Below are 24,851 nucleotides of genomic sequence, written 5' to 3'. Positions count from 1 at the left end.
GGAACAGTTTTGTCATTATTAAATGCATATTGAATTCATCTATAAGTTCCTTCAATTTGGATAATAAATATTAGTGAGATGTGATTATGATTAAACAGACTAAAAATTGGGACTGTAATTTACACACACACACACACACACACACACACACACACACACACACACACACACACAAAACAATAAGCTTCAGACATCCACATATAGTTTTGGATTGGGATAAACGGCTTTGATGATGGATGGATGGATGGATGGATGGATGGATGGATGGATGGATGGATGGATGGATGGCAAGTAGCTAGTTTTACTCTATGATTAAAAGATAAATATTAAGCTAAAGGTTATTTCAGTTATAGCAGAGGTACAGGAACGACAGCAGAAATAGACATTCAGGTAATAAGCAAAGGCTGAAATATTTTGCATGTTAAATAACTCGCTGATACGAATGACCACAGAAGTAAACATGCAGGGAATAAGCAAAAGCTAATGTCTTTTGCACATTAACTCGCTTGTACGGTTTGCCAACTACTAAGCGGGCATCCGTAGTTCGGTGACGTCAGAAGACAGCATGGCCATTTGCGCTGAATGAATGAACAGAAACACAACAGAGCTCAACGAAAGCGCTAATAAGTGATTGAATCTTTAAACTGTGTCGTATTCCGAGATGTGCAGGGCCTGTACGACAGACAACGTAATGCCGTTGGCGTTATTTTAGTTCAGCATGTCAGACTCGAGGACTCCTGATGACGCTGGCGGTGCCCTACTCAGTGAAACCTTGAGCAGCGTCTCCAAACTTGACAACAAACTAAAAGGGGCCCAAACGGGAAAGGAGACGGGGCAGTCGTCTAGCACATCCTCACCTGCCTGTAAAGGGGAAAGTACGGTGCAGCCGAGTTTTGTGTTTGTGTGTGTGTGTGTGTGTGACGGTGTCATTGAAATAGTTTTGTAAACTTAAGTAGCTCACAGCTTTTGCTTGCATCAAGTTTCAAACAATCGCTTACCTCATAACAGTTTTCGCACACATGAATCTACTTTAGTACTTTACTGAGAAACAAATAGATTTGCATGGCTGATGTTGATCAAAGAGGGGGAAACCATTCGTTTGTCAATGACTGATCAGCTGTTATTAGTACGATATAGACACGTGGAAATAAATGAATGATGCTCGGAAGTGTGTGATACTTTTTTTATAAAACATTTTACTTCTCAGATATCGCAATACTATTTTGACTCAACAACACCAAAGTCTTGTGTATGTTGACAATGACATTCTGTCAACACATTTAAAATGATAGATGGTTGGACGTTTATTATAGGTTGCATAAATGTGTGCAAAGTTTCGTGAGTTTAATGCCAGCAACAGCATTCCGGTGAATTTTTAGATAATATGACTGGTGTGCTCTCTCTGCTAACAAAAAAAAACAACAACAAAAAAATCATCAAAAACCATTACAGTATTTTCTAATAGTTTTAATGGTTCTAGTTGTTATTGTAATGCTTTTGGTGGTATGTAATGGTCTGTATTGATGATACGGAAACCATCAGGATCAGGTCATTGGTTTCTAATGGAAACCGTTAAAACCATTAGATCAGTGTCCAAAAACATGTTAAAATTGAAGAGTTTTCATGATTTCCTCTACTGGGAACATAAGAATTATTTTAATTGTTTCCTGTGTTTTTATTCTGCAGGTCTTTAAAATTAACCTGAAAATCAGCATTTTATTACTGTCCTAAATATACATTTTATATGTATTTATTTATTTATTCATATCTTCTCAGATCTACAGACACCCAAACGTACACCATGTAGCAGATACATCTGCCTGAATAGTTGTGAATCTCCAGGTGATGGGGAAGCTTCGCAAGATATTATCTGGGATCCCACATCACCCAAGACTGGTAAATTATGCTGACATACTCTGTAGCAAGAGTAGGGTGCAGGTTGAGGAGAGCCTGGAGAGGTGGAGGTATGCACTGGAGAGAGGAGGAATGAATCAGTAGGAGCAAGACGGAATACCTATGCATGAATGAGAGGGAGGACAGCGGAATGGTGAGGATGCAAGGAGTAGAGGTGACGAAGGCATATGAGTTTAAATACTTGGGGTCAACTGTCCAATGTGACGGGGAGTGCAGAAGAGAGGTGAAGAAGAGAGTGCAAGTAGGATGGAGTGGGTGGAGAAGAGTGTCAGGAGTGATATGTGACAGAAGGGTACCTGCAAGAGTTAAAGGGAAGGTTTAAAAGATGGTTGTGAGACCAGCTATGTTATATGGTTTGGAGACAGTGGCACTGATGAAAAGACAGGAGGCGGAGCTGGAGGTGGCAGAGTTGAAGATGCTAAGATTTTTATTGGGAATGACAAAGGAAGACAGGATTAGGAATGATTATATTAGATGGACTGCTCAAGTTGGACGGTTTGGAGACAACGCAGAGAGGCAAGATTGAGATGGCTTGGACATGTGTGGAGAAGAGATGCTGGGTATATTGGGAGAAGGATGCTGAATATGGAGCTGCCAGGGAAGAGGAAAAGAGGATGGCCAAAGAGGAGGTTTATGGATGTGGTGAGGGAGGACATGCAGGTGGCTGGTGTGACAGAGGAAGATGCAGAAGACAGGAAGAAATGGAAATGGATGATCTGCTGTGGCGCCCCTAACAGGAGCAGCCGAAAGTAGTAGTAGATACTCTATAGTGACATTATATAACCTTGCCTTTTCTCATCTACCCTTTTGCTCTGTCATTCATAGTTAGCAAGAACAGTAGAGCTTTTGGGGAAGCAAGCTTCAGACTCCTAAACAGACAACCAAAAATATGGAGATGCAAATCGTTGATATATGTGATGGTATAAAGTCTGCAAGTGAAGTAAATTGACCCTACTTTTACTTTGCCTTATATCTTGAAATTATAACTCTTAGTAGTTCTGATAGTTGTAAGACTAATAATATCTGCTGTAGTGCTGCTATTATAAGTAACTATTTCTTTTAAGGGAATGGGCCCAGAAACATCCAAACTGTGGAAATATCAGATATTGTGAACCGAATTGCTCCAAAGGTCAGTATCTTCAGGTTAATGTACATCACTATCACCATGGTCAGCAACATTAGGTGCAACACCAATTGATAATGTTGTCCTATCTTGTTTGAGCATTTTGCTGCATGTTATTTATCCTAAACAGACAATTTGTGACAGTAAAACAAGGTTCAGTATTCTCACTAAACTGTGTACTTTACCTCAGTTTACCTGTGTACAGCCCAGCTAATAGGAAATAAAATGTTCTTTAAATATTCACCATTGCAACTTATGTTTTTACAGGATGTGAAACTAGTGGCAACTGAATCCCCTTTGCTGCAGTGGATAGGGGACAGTGCAATCCCATACACACCCGAGAATTCCCAACCCAGAGTCAGGAAAAGGCCCCTCAGGTGAGGAAAGAGAAAAGTTAAAAAGAATAATAAATAAAATGTATATACAAGACAAAATTAAATAAAAATAAAAGTAAGGTGCAATAATGTGCAATCAACACCGGCTCAGAGTGACAATGAGACCTCGTGGCAGCCCCTGATGCCCGACACTGGGTGGCAGAAGCTGTGTTTACAAAAAGTTAAATTAGAATTTTAAGAAGTTATTTACAGTATAAGAGTTATTTACAGGGTGGTGCAGATTTTATGCATGGTGTCCATATATAGGGAAGATAAAGGAGTGGAGGCTGGGTGGGCAGCAATGTCAGGATCTATGGGTGTCTGGGGGCTTGTTAGAAAGGCCTACTACTGTAGGGAAGAAGCTGTTCCTGTGACGTGAGATTCTGGTTTTTATAGACGTTAGCCTATTGCCAGAGGGGAGTGTTTTGAAGAGACCATAGCCTGGGTGGGAAGGGTCAGCCATGCTCTTTCCTGCTCGACTCAGTGTCCTGGAGGCATACAGGTCCTGGAGGAATGGCAGGTTGCAGCCAATCATCCTCTCAGCAGAGCGAATGATACGCTGCAGTCTGCCCTTGTCATTTGCAGTGGCAGCAGCGTACCAGATAGTGGTGGAGGAGGTGAGATGGGCTCAATGATGGCAGTAAAAAAGTGCTGCACCATCATTGGCTTTTGCAGGTTGAACTTTTTCAGCTGCTGCAGGAAGTACATCTGCTGTAACTTCTTGGTGAGGTAGCTGATGTTCAGCTCTCACTTGAGGTCCTGGGTGATGATGGTGCCCAGGAAGTGGAAAGATTCCACAGTGTTGACTGGGGGAGCCACACAGGTTGATAAGGGTGGGTGGGGCTGGATTATAACTGAAGTCCACAGCCATCTCCACTGTCTTTAGAGTATTGAGCTCCAAGTTGTTTTGGCTGCACCAAGACACCAGATGGTTGATCTTCTACCTGCAGTCAGACTCATCCCCACCAGAGATTAGCCCAATACGGGTGGTGTCACCAGCAAACTTCATGAGCTTGACTGACTGGTGACTGGAGGTACAGCTGTTTGTACACAGGGAGAAGAGTACCTCAAGGCTTGTGGGGAATGTTGATTCCCAAGAATGGTAGCTAACTTGGTGTCACGTTAGAGCGGTGTTTTGTTTGTTTTTTTAGGTTAGATTAGATTGTTTTGTTAGCCACACGACCAAGGCCGGTGGAATTTGTTTTCGGTACACATTAAACTCTGCAGCACAATACATACATGGACAACAACAGACACTCCACATATTATCACGAACAATAGTTACACAATAACAGCAACAAACATATCACGCATAACAATTAGGTGAATGGTGGTATGCATGCCAATGGTGTGTGAGGAGAGGACTATAGGGAGGAATTCAGAGTCCTGATGGCTAGGGGAAAAAAACTGAAGCGTTTAGTCTTACTGGACAGTGACCTGTAGCGCCTCCTTTAGGGAAGTAGCAGGAAGAGGTGATGAGCAGGATGAGAGGAGTCGGAGATGATTTTACTAACCGTATTCATTAACTGTGAAGAGTTACCATTGATATGCCCTTTTTTGAGTCATTTTGTGTTTCTTACCATACGTTCTGGTTGATCTCCATTTTCCATAGGCAAAATAATGTGGAGGGCCTCATAAAACTGGCGAGGCAGTTTGACAAGATGCAGCAAGATGAGAAGACACTGGAAAAGCCGAAAACAGTCAACAACAACATCTGTGAACAGATTTCCGAGACAAAGTGTGTTGGGATTGGACATCCAGGCTACACAGGGGGAGCAAAATCTCTTCCTTCCACATCACAGCAGGTGGAGGCGGAGCTGAATGAACTGTTTGACTCTTCACCACAACAAATCACTGGTCACTTCAGCCAGAGTTCCTCATGCTTCAGCTGTTCACAGGAAAAAAAGGGACAACCTGGGGGGGGATCAACTTCCACAGCACCTCAATCATCAGAGCTTAAGTCAGTTAAAAATTACACTGATGCGAACACCTGCCTTACAGAGCACCAGGGTACTTTCAGCCTCAATGTGAACAAACATGAGTTTGATGATGATTGGGAGGATGATGATCTACTTAATGACTCTTTTGTGCTGGCAATGACCCACAATTCTGAGCAGCAACAAGATGCTGTGCCTAAAACCACTCCACAGTTAAATGCTAGGTTGAATAGTAATCAAGACCCCTCTGCTTGTAAGCCCAGAATGAGTGCATGCTCTGCCTTCGGGGCTTCAAGTGTACAGTCCCAACCACACTGTAGTGCCCACATGGATGTGATTCCCAAACCAAAGACAAGCAAACGAAGCACTTTCCAGCTAGAATCCAATCTTCATTTCCAGGCCAAACTGGCCGCAGCCAATGATGTCCCTGGCTTCAGTGTCATGGAACCTTATAAATCACAGATCCCTGACCAGAAATCTGCTGTTATGAAGCCGGTCTCATTAATGGCAGTGGACACTTCAAAGATGAGCACAGTAACCTCTGACCAGATAAATAGGAGGGCTGGTTCAGCTGTAAAAGACCATCATGATAAAGTAGAGTCCTTTGTTGACTGCTTATGGGATGACTGGGATGATGATGATCAATTGTTTTATCAGGTCTGTGACAATTTGGAGAGGACCTGTAACAATAAAACAATGAAAGCAGGTCCGAAAAACTCCGAAGGAAAACAACACATTGTAGAAAACATACAACAAAAAGCAGCTGCACTTTCAAGTGTTGACACTGCTCAGACAAGGAACAGTAATCCCAGCCTTTCTAGACAGATAGCATCCACCATTTTTCATCCAAACTCATTAACTGGGACTAGAACTGACACTATGAACTGTCAGGGATGGAACAATCCCTTGAATATTGCCAATCGATCACTGTCTCAAAGCCCCCCAGGAAGTCATGTTGAACTTGGGACATTTAGCCATTTTAGGGATTCCTCTACAACATTTCAAGTGGCAGATGCTAACCTGGGTATTCAGATGCATACAGTGGCTGCAAGACTGCCGCAAAACTCCAAATCCCATCATGCATCATTCAAGAGACATCAGTCTGACCCAGGTGCCATCAGCAAGAAAGGTAAGTTCTCCTTTAATTCAGTACTCTATACTTTGAACAAATTAACATAGATGTTTACTGATTTTTATATGTGCAATACACATATCTGTCATCTTTACCCATAGAAGACTGATATGCATATAACAGAAAAATAGTTCAAAACTATAAACTAATTTCTAGGATTTTTCATGTACTTGTGAGAACATTAGTTAACAGAAATTGTTAACAGTAGCCTAATAAGTTAAAAAGTATTAAAGATTAGCTTCAGAGGTGTATTTCCCTTCTTTTGAGGGGAGCTGCTAATGATACCAGAATACTGTACATCCTGCAACTGAGCTACTAAGTTAGGCTAAACTCACCATTCAACGTATATTTAAAATGCACACACAGAGGTAAAAAAAAGGGTCTGACTCGATGGAAGTAGGACACAGTAAAAACCTTGAAAACTGAACAGTCCGTTTAAGGAGGTGGGCATTAAGTCAGTATTACTATTATGTAGAACCTCATGAGTAAATATCTTGAATCAGAGCTTATGCCTCTCTCAGGATAATTAGAGTGATTTCTGTACATTTATGCCCCTTTTCCACTACATGGTACCGGCTCAACTCAACTCGACTCAACTCATAGAGTGTCGTTTTCCGTTACCGTAACAATACCCCTCAGTGTAGCTGGTCAGCATTGATTTTGGTACCCGCTCCAGTTTTTTTGGAACATCGACAAAGGTGGTACCGGAAAAGTGGTAACAGTTACCAACAGTTACCAAAATGCCGGTACTTTCCAGTAATGGAAAACGAAAAAGTCAAGTCGAGTTGAGCTGGTAACATGTAGTGGAAAAGGGGCATTACTCTTATTGGTTAAAAGTGATTCTGATGCCAACTTAGCTCAGTTCCCTCATTGCACTGCCATAACTCTGGGAGTAATGTGAAAGCAAAAAAAAATAAAAACATTGAAAAAAAAATCACCCCAATAATAGAATTCACATCATGTTCCAAAATCGTAGACAGTTGAATCATTATTTGCTCAAAATAATTCTCCTAAAGCTAGAAACCACAGGAGAACCTTGGCTTTATGTCTTTGAAACCTCAAGCCATCTCCAGTTCATTGACAGTGAATTGGATATTGATTTTATGGACTCAAAAGACTGAATAATTGTTTGAGCTTTTATTTCCAAATCAGCTTTATTTTACTGTGGGCACTTACTGTTTTTAGTAATACAAGCAACTGGTTTACGTTTGCAAATCAAGACTGAATAGCCAAGGCCAGGATGATGACTCTCAGTTGACAGGTTCCTCTGTTTTACCCTTAAAGGATTTTTTGTTTTGTTTTCCAACCCCAAACTTCCTAGAAATGCACCGTTCAGTTTTTCCAGATACTTATCTTCCCTTCACTTTCTGTTTTCCAGTGTTTGTCACCGGCCAAATGACTGGGAAGTGCTCTGCAGCAGAGATAGAAAAGAAGAAACAAGAGGCCTTGGCAAGGAGACGACTGCGGACACAGTCCCTTGAAAAACCATAAGTCAGCTCCATGCATCCTTACTAGTGGGACACTGTTTATATCCTGCTACCCTCAGCTGCTCATGATATCAAGTCGCTCTGGCCCCAGAGGATCAACTAAATGCCCAAAATAAAATGTGATTTCCCAGTGTCATCTTGCAGGAACTGTAGTTCACCCCTCTTTGCAATTAACCAGTAAATAAGTATACAATATGACTGCTGGGATAGGCTCCAGCATACCCGCGATGTGGTTTGGATAATGAATGGATGGATAAGTATACAAATTTCATAACATGCCATGCACATGATCTAGCCACCTCCTAAAAGAAGACATTTCATTATTGGTTCATTATTTGAGTAACATGCGTTGTAGACAGTCACACTGCCTACTGTGAAGCCCCGGGGTCCCCTGGAAAAAGGTGAATGCTTGTTGGGAGAGCTGCCACACCTTCCAGCTGCTAATGATAAAACATGTTTATGAGGAGGTGGTTTTGGATGGGTTGGGTTGGTTTGGCACAAGTGCTGGATCTGGTGCTTGATTATTAAAAAAAAAAAGATCCTTTTTTAGTTTTATGAAAAAGTTGTCACTTTCGTGAGTATGAAAATCATTCCAAATGCTGACCATGACAGACGAGGTTTTTCCATTTTCTTCCAATGGTGCCATTTCAGCACTTTGCATACTTTTTTTTTGTTGTATTTTTTCACCCTTTTTCTCCCCAATTTTACCTGGCCAATCACCCTGTTCTCTGAGCTGTCCCAGTCACTGCTCCACCCCCTCTGCCGATCCGGGGAGAGCCGCATACTACCACATGCCTCCTCTGATACATGTGGAGTCACCAGCCGCTTTTCACCTGACTGAGGAGTTTTGTCAGGGAGACGTAACGCATGGGAGGATCACACTATCCGCCCTAGTTCCCCGTCCTTCCCGAACAGGTGCCCCGACTGACCAGAGGAGGCGCTAGTGCAGTGACCAGGACACATACTCATTTCCAGCTTCCCACCCACAGACATGGCCAGTTGTGTCTGTAGGGACACCCGACCAAGCCAGAGATAATACAGGGATTCAAACTGGCGATCCCCGTATTGGTAGGCAACAGAATAGACTGCTACACTACCTGGATGCCTGTTGCATAAATTTTTTTTGGAGTGTAAATAAAGACACCTAGTTGTGCGGGTCAATATTCTTTTTTTTTGGGGGGGGGGGGGGAGATTTTGTTTCTCCCTTTTTCTCCCCAATTGTATCCGGCCAATTACCTCACTCTTCCGAGCTATCCCGGTCACTGCTCCAGCCCCTCTGCCAGTCCAAGGAGGGCTGCAGACTACCACATGCCTCCTCAGATCCATGTGGAGTCACCAGCCACTTCTTTTCACCTGACAGTGAGGAGTTTGCCCAGGGGGGTGTAGCGCATGGGAGGTCACGCTATTCCCCCAATCCCCCCCCCGAACAGGCGCCCCAACCGACCAGAGGAGGCGCTAGTGCAGCAACCAGGACACATACCCACATTCGGCTTCCCACCCTCAGACACGGCCAATTGTGTCTGTAGGGACGCCCGACCAAGCCGGCAGTAACACAGGGATTGAGCCAGCGATCCCCGTGTTGGTAGGCAGCGGAATAGACTGCTACGCTACCTGGATGCCCCCGGTTCAGTATTCTTAATAGGGCTTCTTAAAGTGTCATCTCAATGGCTTATGTACATTAAGTCACACTGTAATGGTCATGTCAGTGATACACTGCTGAAGTGGATGGATTGTTCTAGATGCTTGTTATAATTGCTGACTTTGATAGTTATATTTTGTGTCACAAATTATGTTTGCTACAAATTCCCATTATTTTTCATATTCAAGTGACTGGAAAAGTTTTTTTTTTTTTTAATCTTGTGCTCCAGAAAGACATGCTCAAGTCAAGGTTCAGTATGGCTGGGAATCAGCATCAAAGTAAATGAAGATTGAGTTTTAAATTTTTGCTTGTTGCAGAACACCACAATAGATGTCACAAACTAATATATTTTGGTCTAAACTTTTTTCGTTTTCTGGTATTTCTCTTTTTTTTTTTTTTGTTCCTTCACCTTGTCTTTGCACATCAATATTAAGTCAGTATTGCGCAACTGTTCTATATAAGTGTGCATCTTTCAGTTGAACCCATTTTTTTATACAAGTTAAATAACAACCAATAATAAATGGCAACAATGATAAAAAGGTTGTTTATGTTTTTTCCCCATTTATTTCAAGATTAATAAAAAAGACTAGTGATGTCTGCATAGTGATTTTACCAGCAACCTTTCTGGAAAAACAGTGGAGATTAAAGTGTTTCTTAATATTTATCTGAGATCCATATTTTTTTCCCCATTCAGTTAACCCGCTCTTTTAAGGCACACTGAATAGGATTCTCCCCCTGAAATTGCATAAAGAAATGTACCTTCTCAGTCATTAGTGGTAGTCTGTGTTGGTGCCCCTGGTTTCCCTGCAGTATTCAACATATGCTCACTTAACAGTTCTGTCCCTTGGATACCATTTGCTTGTAAAAGCTAACACTTGGGGGTGGTACGGTAGCTCAGTGGTTAGTGTGGTTGCCTCACAGCAAGAAGGTCTTGGGTTTGAGCCCTGGGGTAGTCCAACCTTGCGGGGCATCCCAGGTCGTCCTCTGTGTGGTGTTCCTGTGTCTGCGTGGGTTTCTTCCAGGTGTGCTGGTTTCCTCCCACGGTCCAAAGGCATGTAGGTCAGGTGAATTGGCCATACTAAATTGTCCCTGGGTGTGAATGTGCGTGTCAGTCCTGTGATGGACTGGTGGCCTGTCCAGGGTGTCTCCCCGCCTCCCGCCCAATGACTGCTTAGATAGGCTACAGCATCCCCGTGACCCTGAGCAGGATAAGCGGTTTGGATAATGGATGGATGCGTTTATGTCTGTCTGCAGAGACCGTGCCTTGTGTCTGTATTTCTTGTTTTCTGAATGTGCGGGGCATTACCAGCCATCAGCATTTTGACAGTGGGTCTGTCAGCCAGTCCCTGCAACCAATAGCACTGGTTGATTATTTGAAACTGCAGCTTCCAGTTAAGTATGCGAGATCAATACAGCTGACATAATACATAATGGCGGAGACTGCTTAAAAAAAAGAAAAAAATACAGCAAAGTAAAACACCAAGTGGACGGGGCTCGCTACAAAACCAGATGAATCTGCGGCTGGCTTTCCACCTCTGGCAAACACTGAAGGATGTGGATGAAGGGGGCTGCAGAGTTATGGGCTTTGCGCCTTGTTAAGCTAGGGAGGGGCCAACTTTTAAAATTGTGTTCAAGGTGACCGGGAAAATTTTACTCAGTGTACGTTTAATCTCAGTGGTGTAAACTATAATAAACTCACATTTCCCTCAGAAAATGTAACATTGCAAGCCACTTTACAATGTCAATATGTGTCGTAAATTGAATTTAGTACAGTACAGTTAAAGGAGAAGGCCACTGGCTGAAAGCTGCTCACTCACCAGGGCCTCTAATAAAGCCGAGATGCCATTTCACTTGGGTGCCATATTGGAAACACTGCCAGGCAGTAGGGGTGGCCGAAAATTTTGATACAGCATAGTATCGTGGAATCTTTTTAATTTTTTTATTCATTTATTACAATTTTCCCCCTTTTACTCCCCAATTATATCTGGCCAATTACCCCGAGCCGTCCCGGTCACTGCTCCACCCCCTCTCTGCCAATCCGGGGAGCGCCCCGACCGACCAGAGAAAGCGCTAGTGAAGCGACCAGGACAAATGCCCACATCGAACGTCCCACCCGCAGACACGGCCAATTGTCTGTAGGGACGCCTGACCAAGCCGGTTCGCGGCTTGTATCGCGATATTTTACATGGCAATATTGTATCGATCCATGGACGCCAAGCATCGATCTTTTATTATCTCATCTCACCATCAGCCGCTTCTCCCGGGTCGGGTCGCGGTTGCAGCAAGCACTCGAGACATCCCTCTCCCCAGCAATGCCCTCCAGCTCCTCCTGGCGGATCCCAAGGCGTTCCCAGTGTCACGGGTGTAGCAAAGAGGAAAACCCAAGTGCAGACGGTGGAGGCAAATCGGTTCCGACAAGCTCCTTTATTAAAAGGAAACAAAAACCCACAGGTACAGATAGCGGGGAGGGCTAACAAACGGTGAGGAAAAACTTACAAAAACAGCAGAAAAAACAACAACGGCATGAATGGACACGGGAGAGATAACAAAGACAAGGCACTCTGGCGACAAGAAAGTCTCTGAGTCTCAGGGGGCGAGTGTGAGATGAGCAACCAAGGGGCATATATACCCAGGGAGGCCAATTAGGGAGATTGGGTGCAGGTGCGCAGGAACCGGCCAGCCAATCAGACACAGGGGAGGTTGAGAGAAGCCGAGCAATCCGGGTCATTCAGGATCCCAGGCGCAGGTGGATTAACGCACCAATCAGGGGATGGGAGAGCCATGATCACAGACCATGACACCCAGGCCAGATTGGACATATAGTCCCTCCAGCAAGTTCTGGGTCTACCCCGGGGTTTTCTCCCAGTTGGACGTGCTCGGAAAATCTCCCAAGAAAGGCGCCCAGGAGGCATCCTAATCACATGCCCTACCACCTCAACTGGCTCCTTTAGACACAAAGGAGCAGCGGCTCTATTCTGCGCTCCCTCCGGATGTCCGAGCTCCTCACCCTATCTCTAAGGCTGAGCCCAGACACCCTATGGAGGAAACTCGTTTCAGCCGCTTGTATCTACGATCTCACACCTTCAATCACTACCCAAAGCTCATGACCATAGGTGAGGGTTGGAACAAAGATTGACTGGTAATTTTTTTTTATAAATTTATTTCTGATTTTTCCCTTTTTCTCCCAATTTAGTGGCCAATCGCTCCCTATTTTAATTCAAACACCCACCCTCCTGCTGTATACATTCTCCAACTGCATCTCTCTGGCCAGCAGTCTCGAAGGAGATGCCTCGCCACTTCCGTGACAAGGCAAATCCAGGCCGAACCACTGCTTTTTCCGACACACCCAGAGACGCATTCATGTGACGAACACAAGCTGACTCCACCCCCCTCCCGAAGACAGTGTTGCCAATTATTGCCGCTTCATCAAGTCCGGTCATAGTCGGATCTGACTAGACCGGGGCGCGAACTACGAGATCCCCAGTGGGCAACTGCATCGACACCAAGCCAATGCTTAGACCGCTACACCGAAGCGGATTATGATTGACTGGTAAATTGAGAGCTTTGCCTTCTGGCTCATCTCCCTCTTCACCACAACAGACTGGTACAATGTCCGCATTACTGCTGATGCTGCACCAATCCACCTGTCAATCTCCCGCTCCATCCAACCCTCACTCATGAACAAGACCCCAAGATACCTGAAATCCTTCACTTGAGGCAACAACTCATCCCCAACCCGGAGAGAGCAATCTACCATTTTCTGGTAGAGAACCGTGGCCTCAGACTTGGAGGTGCTGACTCTCATCCTGGCTATTTCACACTCAGCTGCAAACCACCCCAGTGCGCACTGGATATCGCGTTCTCATGAAGCCAACAAAACCACATCATCTGTGAAAAGCAGAGATGCAATTCTGAGGTTCCCAAAATGGACACACTCCTCACCTTGGCTATGCCTTGAGATCCTGTCCATGAATATCACAAACAGAATTGGAGACAACTGTGGCGGAGTCCGACACCCACTGGAAACGTGTTTGACTTTGTGCCGAGAATGCGGACACAGCTCTCACTTTGGTTATACAAGGACCGGATGGCTTGTAACAACTGCCCTGGTACCTCATACTCCCACAGTACCCCCCACAGAGTGCCCCGGGGTACACAGTCGTAAGCCTTCTCCAAGTCCACAAACCACATGTAGACTGGCTGGTCAAACTCCCATGTCTCCCTCAGCACTGCCACAAGGATAAAGAGTTGGTCCGTTGTTCCATGGCCAGGATGGACTCCGCATTGTTCCTCCTGGAGCCGAGGTTCGACAATCGGTTGGAGCCTCCTTTCCAGCAACCTAGAGTAGACTTTCCTAGGGAGGCTGAGCAACATGATGCCCCAATAATTGGAGCACACCCTCCGGTCCCCTTTTTAAAATATGGGAACCCGCACCCCAGTCTGCCACTACACAGGTATTGTCCCTGACCTCCATGTGACACTGAAGAGGTGTATCAGCCAAACAGCCCAACAATGTCCAGAGCCTTCAGCATCTCAGGGCTAATCTCATCCATACATGGTGCCTTGCCACCTAGAAACACCAAGGAATGAACATGGCCCACAGAGGGCACCATGTTCATTCATCCAGATACAGCATGTAGGAGCTGTGGTCATAAGGGCATTGGTGCCTGTCGAGGTGGCAACCTATGAACCTGTTGGTGGACACCAGCAGTGAGGGAAGCTGTCAGGCTGAAGAAGGAGGCCTTTCAGGCTTGGTTGGCCAAGGCGTCCCCTGAAGCAGCAGACAGGTACCAGGAGGCCAGAAGGGCTGCAGCTTCAGTGGTCGCGGAAGCAAAAACTCGGGTGTGGGAGGAGTTCGGCGAGGCTATGGAGGACAACTTTCAGTTGGCCTCAAGAAAGTTCTGTCAAACCGTCCGGTGACTCAGGAAGGGGAAGCAGGGCTTGACTCAGGCTATGTTCAGCTGGGGAGAGGGAATTGTTGACCCGGTTTGGGCATGTTGTCGGGTGGTGGAAAGAACATTTTGAGGAGCTCCTCCTAAACTCAGCTAACATGTCCTCAGTGGAGGAGGTAGAGTCTGAAGACTCGAGGGAAGCCCCACCCATATCCCTGGCAGAGATATTTTATTATATAAATTGCAAATACTAATTAAACTTTTTGGTACAGTACTAGAATAAAATCAATTGCTCTTTCAGTCCTCTAGTTGTTGGTGCTGAGTTTTTCTCTGGTGAGGTCAGACTGAAAACTTTTATCTTATCAGATACAACAGATGTTGACAAAGTTTTCCTTTGGGGTAATAAATTGGAATATATCACAATATATGTTTCACAATATTCAGCATATTGCAAAATATTTAACATCGCAATACTATCGTATCCAGACCGGTCGCCTCCTCTTTACGTGTCTATGGACACGCTTCTGCAAGTCACTTGTACGTGTTCATTGACACGTATCTCACAGATGCCGCTAGGGGCGCCCTGTAGCCTACTAGGTCTGTCATGACCAGACAGACGATCGTATCATGACTTAAGCATCGTGATAATATTGTATAATGGGGCCTTTGGTGGTTCCCATCCCTACCAGGCAGTCATTTCTTGACCAGCAAGACCAGACTTCTATTTTTCCAATGGGGAATTATTTATATCTCAAGTTTGAGATGACTGGTATTTGCTTTTTACCTTTAAGAAAACTGGCCAATTGTACACAACATGGATTGTAGAAGTTCATTCCAAAGAACTCTTGTTTTCACAGAAAAAGGTTTTTTTTTCCATTTTACCTATACTTATACATATGCGCTATCCACCACCTTGAGATTTGCGTGTGGTATCAATAAATATCAATACTGCGACTGAGTAAATCTGAGCATGTGTTTGGTGGATTTTCTTATTATATGTCGACAAAGGCACTTCGATAACCCAGTTTTGCTGACACCATGACTTTGCATGATCTTACATTGTCAGTGCCACCATCTTTAGTGTTTTAAGTTGTCCTATTCCAAATTGATAGAGGGCACATGTCCCAACTATAATTTAAACCATTTCTACCTCTATGACTCCGAGTCCAGGAAGCATGTGGGCATGGTCATAGCTGTCCCCACACATCCCTGGTCAACACATATTTCAAGTACCTCCTCATGGGAAGATAGACTGCACAACTTAAACAAAAACAACCAGGCACAAAAGCAGCTTCCTTATAAATCCTCATTATCAATGAAACTTGAACCTTTCTATTGTAGAAAGCATCTGCCTCTTGAGCAAACCACTAGATGCTGTCTAACCCTGCATTCCTTATATCCCTGAAACACAAGTAAAAATGGAAATCTACCTACTTTTGCCAAGGAAATTCATTTCTTTCTTTCTTTCTTTTTTCCTTTCCTTTCTTTTCTTTTTTTGTTTTTTGTTTTTTGCTGTACCCTTTAAAAGGATAGTTTTGTTTCTTTTACACCCTGATTCTTACTTTTGTAGTTTTTGCCATTGCGCATATTGGTTATGATATTTCATTGTGGAGATGTTGGACATGGCAGCACTGCTGGACTCAGCTTTGCGATGGTGTCTCACTGGGCCATGGATTACAAGCGTCAGACACATTTCAATAAGTCTAATTTAACCCAATTATCTTGGAGATAAGAACAAAAGTGGAAGTTGAAAGTTAGGATCCAAAATGTCCAATATTATCAACAATTGTCCATTACATGGCCGACCAACTTTCTGGCTCAACTTGCAGGCATGACCATCTTGCTTACCATAGGTAGGACATCAGTAAATAACCCAGCCAACACAACTGAGACGTCATAGATGATGGAAAATCATATACACAGTCTAACCAAGACACCAATGTTTTTTTTTAATTAGTGAAAGGACAGGTTTAATTATATATCGTATTACATGGCACCAAGTGATGCTATTGCAAAACATTGTCTAGTGGTGGTCCTGTGTTTAAAATCTTCAAAATGAAGCTGGTGAGTAAAATGATATCATAGCCGATATGCACAATAGCAAAAACTACAAAGATACAACCCAGGCTAAAAAAAAAAAGAAGAAAAGAAATGGAAATACCCTTTAACCGAGTTTGGGTTCAAGAGGGGTCTGGAGCCTATTCCAGCAGGTGTTGTGTGGAAGGGAGAGAGACACCCTGACAAGGTCACCAGACCATCATTGGGTCTTGACAAACAATCACTCACACTTCCATTCATTCCCATGGGTGATTTTGAATCTCTAATTCTCCCAACATGCATCTGTTTGGACTGTGGGAGGAAACTGTAGTATCCTGAGAACATTTAAACTCTACACACAGGGACGGATTAAACCAATCTGGGGCCCGGGGCACAATAATTCACGAGGCCCCCCTATAACAACACCAGAGAGTCTGAATGCAATTTCACCAAGCAGTTTTGATTAGTCATGTGATTTACAGTAATCACCAGAAACAACGCAATGCATGTGATATTATTAAAGGACCTACAAAACGTTACATTATTATTATTATTATTATTATTGTTGTTGTTGTTGTTATTATTATTTCACCCGTCACCAGCACTAACTGCTAAGGCACGCAAACGTCACGTTAACGTTACCTCCCATTGGGTGGATTTCAGAGGACGTAATTTCGCTAATCTTTGGGGCCCCCAGATGGGCGGGGCCCTGGGGCCCGGGCCCCGTCGACCAGTGCATTAATCCGTCCATGTCTACACAGAAGGGCTGCGGTGGAACTCAGAAGCTTCGTCCTGTGGGGCAGCAGTGCTAACTACGAAGTCACCGTGTTAGCCTTTTATCAGCTGAATATCAAATCCTTACTACCACTCTGACGAAAGATTGCTGCTCACTTGACATTTTATTCAGCATGATTTTGATGAAATTAGATGAAAGAACCATCAGTCCAATTTGCCATATCCATATATTCACACACACACACACACACATATTACAATTGTCACTTATTGCATTGAACACCTGCTATGGATTTTGGATAGACAAACACCAACTTCTTACCCCTGCTATTGGCACTCATAGTGTTGAAAGGTAGAGCATGTCTGATGGGTCCATTATGCCAGCGCTCAAATCTCTGTTTTCAACAGTCTCTTACCCTGAAGACTTGTACCGTGTTGAAAATGTGTAATATCTTCAGTGTGGACTAAATTATTGTGATTATAATCATGAGAAATTATTTTAATATCGAGGCTAATCTCGCCTCTTGCCTCTTATCACTCTGCTCACCTGCTGTATTGTGTGTGACCGGGGTACAATGTTTGTCTTTGTACTCCCAGGAGAATTCTCCACTGTTCTTTCACAGCCCTGGCATTGACCATTATATACTCATGTGAGGGGTGCTCCCAGGTGTGTATGTGTGTGTGTGTGTGTGTGTGTGTGTGTGTGTGTGTGTGTGTGTGTGTGTGTGTGTGTGTGTGTGTGTGTGTGTGTGTGTGTGTGTGTGAGAATATTTGGATATGTGAATGTTAGCAAATGTGTTCAAGAGAGGAAAGAAATGAATGAGATTGTGTTTGTATACAAGAGCAAGAATATGGGGGTAGTGGATATGCAGGACGGTGTGTGTGTTTGTGTGTGTGTAAGTGTGAGAATATGAGGGTGAAATGGTATGCAGGGCTGCACGTGTGTGAGTGTTTTAGATCACAAGTGAATGGGAGAATGTGTGAGTGTGTAAGTGTGAGAACATGAGGGTGGGTAAGCCTCATGCGTGATTGTGAGTTTATTTGAGAGAGAGGGAATTATAGTGTGTATACGCGCGTGTGTGTGTGTGGGTGTGTGTGTGTGTGTGTGTGTGTTCGTGTGTATCTAACATGCAGGTAAAACCCGCCGAGTTCCCCCATGCCCTATCTCCCTCCCATCACCCCCCTTCCCCTCCTCGACATTCTCATTGTAAATCACAAGGCTGGGCAATTTGGCACATACATAAAGGCCCCAGGTTTTATTACTGTGATTACGGTTATGATGATGACCCTGCATTTATTTCAACTATCTGATGAAACCTTTGCGAGGCTAACAGGTGTTCAACAGGTACAATATCAAGCCCGCTGAAGGATCCCCGTAATATCGCCGCAAAGAGCGAGATATCGTCAGTGAGAAAACAAGAATGGGCTGTTTCAGCACCTACTCGTCACGCCGTAATCTGGGCAGTTTGTGATTATTGAATGGGAGCGGGGTGCCACAACGTCCTCTTTGTGGAGACAGAATGATTTATGGCTCCAAGTCAGGCACAAGGCAGTAATTGCTGCAGCAGCCATTATGTTCCTATGGCACCTGTTCAAACTGTCTATTTTTGTGTGAATATTTTCATTTTTGGGAGGAGAGAAATTGCAGCTTGAAACTCATGCGAGGAGACTTTAATTGGCGTTAGGAAACAATCTGTGATGGTATGGTAGTGATTTGGGGAATAAGAGCGCTAACGAGGGACGAAGCATTATTAGGTATTTTGAAAACAATGATCTTGTTTGCCCAGCAAAGAATATGTAAAGGGGTTTAACACGTTGACATTGTCGACATGGTATCTGGGTCCAGTTGTTGGTATGTTTGAATAGAAGCTGTCGGTGGGTCTCTGCACCAACACTATGGGCCAAATCCTGTATTTTCATCAAGTATCAAAGCACATTTGAACTCAAAAGAACCCAACATACGCTGCAAAAGGGCTACTATACAGAGCAGACTGGTCAAAAATCATTCTTTAAAAAAAATTAAAACTCAATCAGAAATAAAAGAAAAAATCAATATCTTTGATAAAATAAATGATCATTATCCATCCATTACCCGAACCGCTTATCCTGCTCTCAGGGTGGCGGGGATGCTGGAGCCTGTCCCAGCAGTCATTGGGCGGCAGGCGGGGAGACACCCTGGACAGGCCGCCATATATTTAATATTTTTAAAGCCCTTTTGTTTTCATATATGTTTAATTGATGATTTTGTTTGTTTTGTTGTTGTTTCTTCTCTCTCTGATTTGCTTGTTTTCTTTGGGGGGGTGTCTAGGGGAGGAGGGGGGGTCGCGTGTTTTAATTTTTGTGTATATTTTTAAGAGGGGGAAAAAAACCCTAAAAATAAAGTTTTAAAAAAATCAATATCTAAACAAGGGGTTAAGCAGGATGGTGTGGTGAGTAGGGTGACCCCCCCTTCAACCAAAGGGCCCAGGCTCAACTCACCATAATTGATAACTATCTGCCCTGTTGGACGGTCCTGTATCTTTGCATGGGCGAAAAAAGCTCCCCCTGTGAGCATTCTCACTGAAGGACATGTATGAATTTTTTTTTCTTTTTGGTCAAACATCCACATTCGAACTCATATAGAGATTGGAAAATATTGAAATAGTACCACTTGACCCACTGTGACCACATTGCTAAGTCGTCGACATGGGGTTTAAATCATGGAGGGGAGTAATGGGGCTTTGGTGCAAACTTATTTAAAGGGTGAACCGCGGTTGTTGTGGTAGATTACCATGATTCATATTTTACCTATAGGGTACATAGGATTTTTCTTCTTCCTTCCAAAGCAAAAACAGCACTGACAGACAACGCTGCACATGGATGAATGCTTTTACAATCTTATCGAGGCAGGACTTGTCTTTACCAATCTACGGATCAGGCCAGCAGAGATAACATCTCTGATGACTTTAACATGTTGTGAGGCCATGCTGGAGAAAGCTTAAGCAGTGTTTTCATACCCTGGCTGCTTGTAGATTATCTCCTAGTGTATGACTAATGAGCATCATATGTCTCTCTCTCTCTCTCTCTCTCTCTCTCTCTCTCTCTCTCTCTCTCTCTCTCTCTCTCTCTCTCTCTCTCTCTCTCTCTCTCTCTCTCCCCTTCGACTTACTCATTCTAGCTCACTTTCTTTCTGTCTGTCTGTCTGTCCTCACTTTCAAACACACACATACAAACACACACACACACACACACAGTCGTGTTTCACTATCCTTGTCCCCCTCATTGACTACATTCATTTCCTAGCCCTTAACCCTAACCTTACCCATGCCAACTACATGCCTAACCCTAACCCTTACCCTAACCATAACCTAACCCTAATTCTAACCTTACCGCTAAAACCAACTCCTAACCCTAAAATACACCCTTTTCCTTGCGCGGACCTCTGAAATGTCCGCACAAGGTACGTGCTGTCAGGTTTTGCTATCCTTGTGCAGACCAAATGTCCGCACAAGGATAGCTAAACATGTACACACACACACACACACACACACACACACACACACACACACACACACACACACACACACACACACACACACACAGGGAGCGGGAGGCAGGAGAGTAGGCGGTGTGGCGGGAGGCTGTCAGCAGCGTAAATGACCTGTGAATAGTTTCACGGAGCGTGTCATTAGGCCAGCTTTAGATTTGTCTCAACAGGGCTTTACCTGAGGCCTCCATTCATGGGCCCCCAGGTATGACCGCCTACTCCATTGGTGAGAGGTACTGCAGTGGAGCGGGGCAATTCCCAAATCCTGAGGTCAGGGTGTTTTGTAAGGCTAGAGCTGTTAACAAGAAGTGTCATTACTTTCTAAAAACTGTTTTTTACAGACAGGCATTTAAGTTTTTAATTTCTTTATTCTACCTGTCTCAGTCAATCAGTCAGTCAATGAGTTTCAATGGGATACACCTAACATGAGGGCACGGCGCCCCAAATGAAAATGACCAAAAGCGATGAGTTGCTGATACAAACCAGCATGGTCCGAGTGGAAGGGTCCTCAACTGGAACAACGGCTTTATTTCCGTTTTATCCATACAGAGCATTGTCATAATTTTTTAAGGATTCTGTGTTTGAAAACGTTGCATGTAAAATAAAGTTTATTTTAGCTTGTGGCAGAACTAAAGGTGAACGGTAGACTCGTGGAGTTGCTGACTCAGGGAAAATACTATGATACTGTAGCGGTTTTGGGGGGGCAGCCAGGGCGCGAACTCGGGTCTCCCGCACCACGGGCGACTACATTAATCAATCGACTCAAGGATCCGATCCGTCAGCCGAGGGCTAGTGAGTTTATTTATCCGTGCATGCTACACAACCCCCCTACTTCGGGAGGGGGGTAGTGTAGCATCCCTGCGCTTCAGCATATCAGCTCCCTCACGCCCCTGGGCGCACGCGCTTCCGATGACCTCATGGTCTCAGCATCCCACTTCTGACACCAGTGTCACGTTGGTGACCGCCAATGGTGGGCTAGCGAGTCTATTTATCCGTGCACGTTACAATATTTTATTTGTCTCGGTAAACTTGTGCCTGGTTGGAGCACTCCATTAAAACCCAAAGCTATGAAACGATGGACAAAGCGGAGCGTAGAGCTCAAAAGCTAAATATTCTTGACATTTGCAGTCTAGTCTCGATGGGAGCAGCATTAGGTGACCGGGACAGTCGAGATCTTCTCACACGTCCCTGGGTTGCCAACACGGTTTTAAGCAACCCATAGAAACAACCACTAGGGGTCAAATTTACAGCGCTCAGACGTAATGTGGACAAGGAGAATGAAGATACATCAATGGCTTGATATTACTGCATCAATCACCGCTCTGGAACAGAGTCTTATAAAAAAAAAATCTATTTGAAGTCAAGAATTTATTGGCCCACTGAAAGCTCTGCAATCAACTATCTCAGATTCCACGTCTTGACCGTTCACCGTTCAACCCCCAGATAGATTTTTCTTTTCTTTTTAAATCTTGCCCATCCAGTCTGATCCCTCATCAATATCACGGCATCACCATGCTCTATTAAGCGTGCTGATAAGAGTCAACGCAGACCTCATTGTGTTTTGAGAAGCGAGACTCTCTCGTACGCAGCCAGCAAACACCCCTGTCGCAACATTCCTATGGCCTATATCTGCCAACACCTATGTGCTACAATGACTTTGGCCCGTTTTTTCCCCAGCCCGTAATAGTCAGCGTGGGCTGTAATGGTCTGTTGACAGGTTTAGGCTGAGGTAATTTTGTTGCCGGGTTTAACAGTGAGGTGCCAAATCTTCCCCTGGGGTGGGGGTGGGGGTGGGGGGGTACTGGGAGTAGCAATGGAGGTAGAGAAGGAAGCTATTAGCTTCTCATTACGCACTTAAAAAAATTTATTGTGCAACTTTTACTTTTAAAGAAATGGCAAGAAAGACTGTGCAAATCATTTTTGTGAGGCTTTTGTTGTGGCTTGATCGTCTAGCCTGTTGCTAAAATGTAAAATGGCATTAGCTCCTGTGAGTTTGTGTGCAGGGCAGTTAAAATGGCTCCCGCTGTGCAGAGACACAGTTCATTATGTGCAGCAGGACTGCATAAAGACAGGCCAACTGAGTGGAACTCCAGCTGCTTGAGTTTGCGTTTTAAACACACACACACACACACACACACACACACACACACACACACACACACACACACACACACACACACACAAATACACGCCATGGAAAATGCAAGGGAAGGTAAGACTGATTAGTACAAGAGCTTGGATCAAGGTTCCCCTTGCAATGTGCAAACCAGATCAACTGTGTGTACACACACGCGCACGCGCGCACACAACCTTTTGCCAGCTGACCACCACCATTGGGATGAAGGTTTCAGGCCTCCCTGTAACTTAAAAACCTGCAGTCATACATTTTCTCTCAAGCACACGCACACACACACAAACATGCACACACACGCACATGCACGCATGTGCACACGGGTGCACAGGAACTTTTCCAAAATGATCAGCGTAACAGTTTCATGGTCATGGCCGGTCCTGCCTGCGCTCCCAGACTGATGGAGGGAAGCTAATGATGGGCTTTTTGTTTTTTGTTTTTTATCATCCCTGTACCCTCAAATCACCTGGCTCTTATTTAGGCCCTCTGGTACAAAGAGGGAAACCATCCATGCACATATTACACCGGGCATGTGTTTCCTCCTTCTCAAGTCAGTCCGAGGGCTTTGAGAAAGAATATCCTTGAACACTCATTTAGCAATTCTGACCCGCAATAAAATGCAAATAACATCACGACTAGCAACAGTTGTAGCATAGGTGCCATCTCTGTTTGCTGATTTTTGTTAACATTCACACACTTTTTATTCACACAAACCCACTTACACACACTTACACACACTTACACACACTTACACACACACACACACACACACACACACACACACACACACACATACAGAGTTCAATAACTTTCTTGCCCTGTCCCTCTCTCTCATCCTGACACACACGCACACACACAGTTAGCATCTACTGATGGCTCGTTATGTTTACTCATCATATACTACAGCCTTTCTCTACCAAGCACACACTAATGTGCCGAGCGTGCGGCAAGCAGAGGGGAATGCCAGTGTTTGCACTGCAGTCTTCTCCTCAAAGGCAAATTGGGAGTCCCCAGTCAAATTACACGAGTTGTTCTCCAAATGCAAATATGCGTTTATCAGATCAACAAAACAACTAAAGATGCAAATGGGGAGATCCGAGCCCCTTGTTTTGCATCCGCTGGCAGGGGAGTGAAGCGCAGCTCTTCCGTCAAGAGCTCAGCCCTTTCGCGTTTCTCCGCTGAGGGTAAAACACAGATTTGTAGTTTTCTTTTTTTTATTTATTTATTCATTTTATTTATTTATTTTTGTTTTGTTTTGTTTGAACGTTCAGTTTTCAACATCTTCAAATGGAAATGGGGCACGTCTGGCAGCGTGGGAATTCCTCACATATTAGCTTTAGAACCCCCCCCCCCACTCAACCCCCCACCCACCTCCTTTTTTGTTGGGTTAGTGCATCAACACTGTAGAATTAGATGGCAGTGGCTGGAAAATGGAAGACTTGTGAGCCAATATGGAGAGTTTCATCCATGCAGGTAAGGTCAAATGCTACTTAGCCTCACACTCTGCACTCAGCTGCAGGTAAAAAAATAAAATAAAAACCGTTCCTTCGCTATTGCTCTGCATCTCACTCCCTCGCTCACTTGCTATGTAGGTGCATGTGTCTGTGTCTGTATTTTATTTCATGTTGTTAAAAATGTGATGCTTGATTTATGAGCCATTTGTCCTAACCAGTAGCAAAGGTATAATTTAGAATGGGCTAAGGCATGGTATAATATGCTATTATCTTGTCATGCTATGATTTCATCCGGCAGGTTTATTTGAGTTTGGTTTCCTAAAATGTTAAACAATTATGGAATTTTTTCAGCTCATCTATGAATTAGGTTATGTTTTCGAGATGATGGTGAGGTATTTGTGGCACAGACTTGACAGGAAAGATTGAGAGTAAGCGAGTGTGTATGTGTGTGTGTGTGTGACAGAGAGAGA

General features: G+C 44.1%; 1 protein-coding gene and 1 long non-coding RNA gene across 2 annotated transcripts in view; one reads left to right on the top strand and one right to left on the bottom strand.

The window, feature by feature from the left end:
- The first annotated feature begins 718 nt into the window (after positions 1–718).
- Positions 719–7,971, top strand: LOC130122495 (ewing's tumor-associated antigen 1 homolog). The gene is made up of 7 exons (XM_056291428.1): positions 719–875; positions 1,777–1,896; positions 2,979–3,043; positions 3,305–3,414; positions 5,024–6,054; positions 6,355–6,477; positions 7,859–7,971. The coding sequence occupies exons 1-7, from the start codon at positions 719–721 to the stop codon at positions 7,969–7,971; spliced, it is 1,719 nt and encodes a 572-aa protein (XP_056147403.1).
- A 2,941-nt stretch (positions 7,972–10,912) lies between these two features.
- Positions 10,913–24,851, bottom strand: part of LOC130123238 (uncharacterized) — a 32,850-nt gene continuing 18,911 nt past the window's right edge. The window contains exons 2-3 of the long non-coding RNA XR_008811287.1: positions 11,852–12,028; positions 10,913–10,952 (exon numbers count right to left, since the gene is read on the bottom strand). This is a non-coding gene — a long non-coding RNA (uncharacterized LOC130123238). The remainder of the gene's footprint in view (positions 10,953–11,851; positions 12,029–24,851) is intronic.

The sequence above is a fragment of the Lampris incognitus genome, chromosome 13 (genome assembly GCF_029633865.1).
Source record: "Lampris incognitus isolate fLamInc1 chromosome 13, fLamInc1.hap2, whole genome shotgun sequence".
In the NCBI taxonomy this organism is placed as follows: Eukaryota; Metazoa; Chordata; class Actinopteri; order Lampriformes; family Lampridae; genus Lampris; species Lampris incognitus.
This window is presented reverse-complemented; position numbering and strand designations above follow the sequence as displayed.

Excerpts from the sequence above, each read along its gene's own strand:
- LOC130122495 (XM_056291428.1), top strand. The coding sequence starts at position 719 with ATGTCAGACTCGAGGACTCCTGATGACGCTGGCGGTGCCCTACTCAGT. Across the intron at positions 3,044-3,304 it reads TGAACCGAATTGCTCCAAAG|GATGTGAAACTAGTGGCAAC; the intron begins GTCAGTATCTTC and ends ATGTTTTTACAG. Across the intron at positions 6,055-6,354 it reads CAATAAAACAATGAAAGCAG|TGGCAGATGCTAACCTGGGT; the intron begins GTCCGAAAAACT and ends CAACATTTCAAG.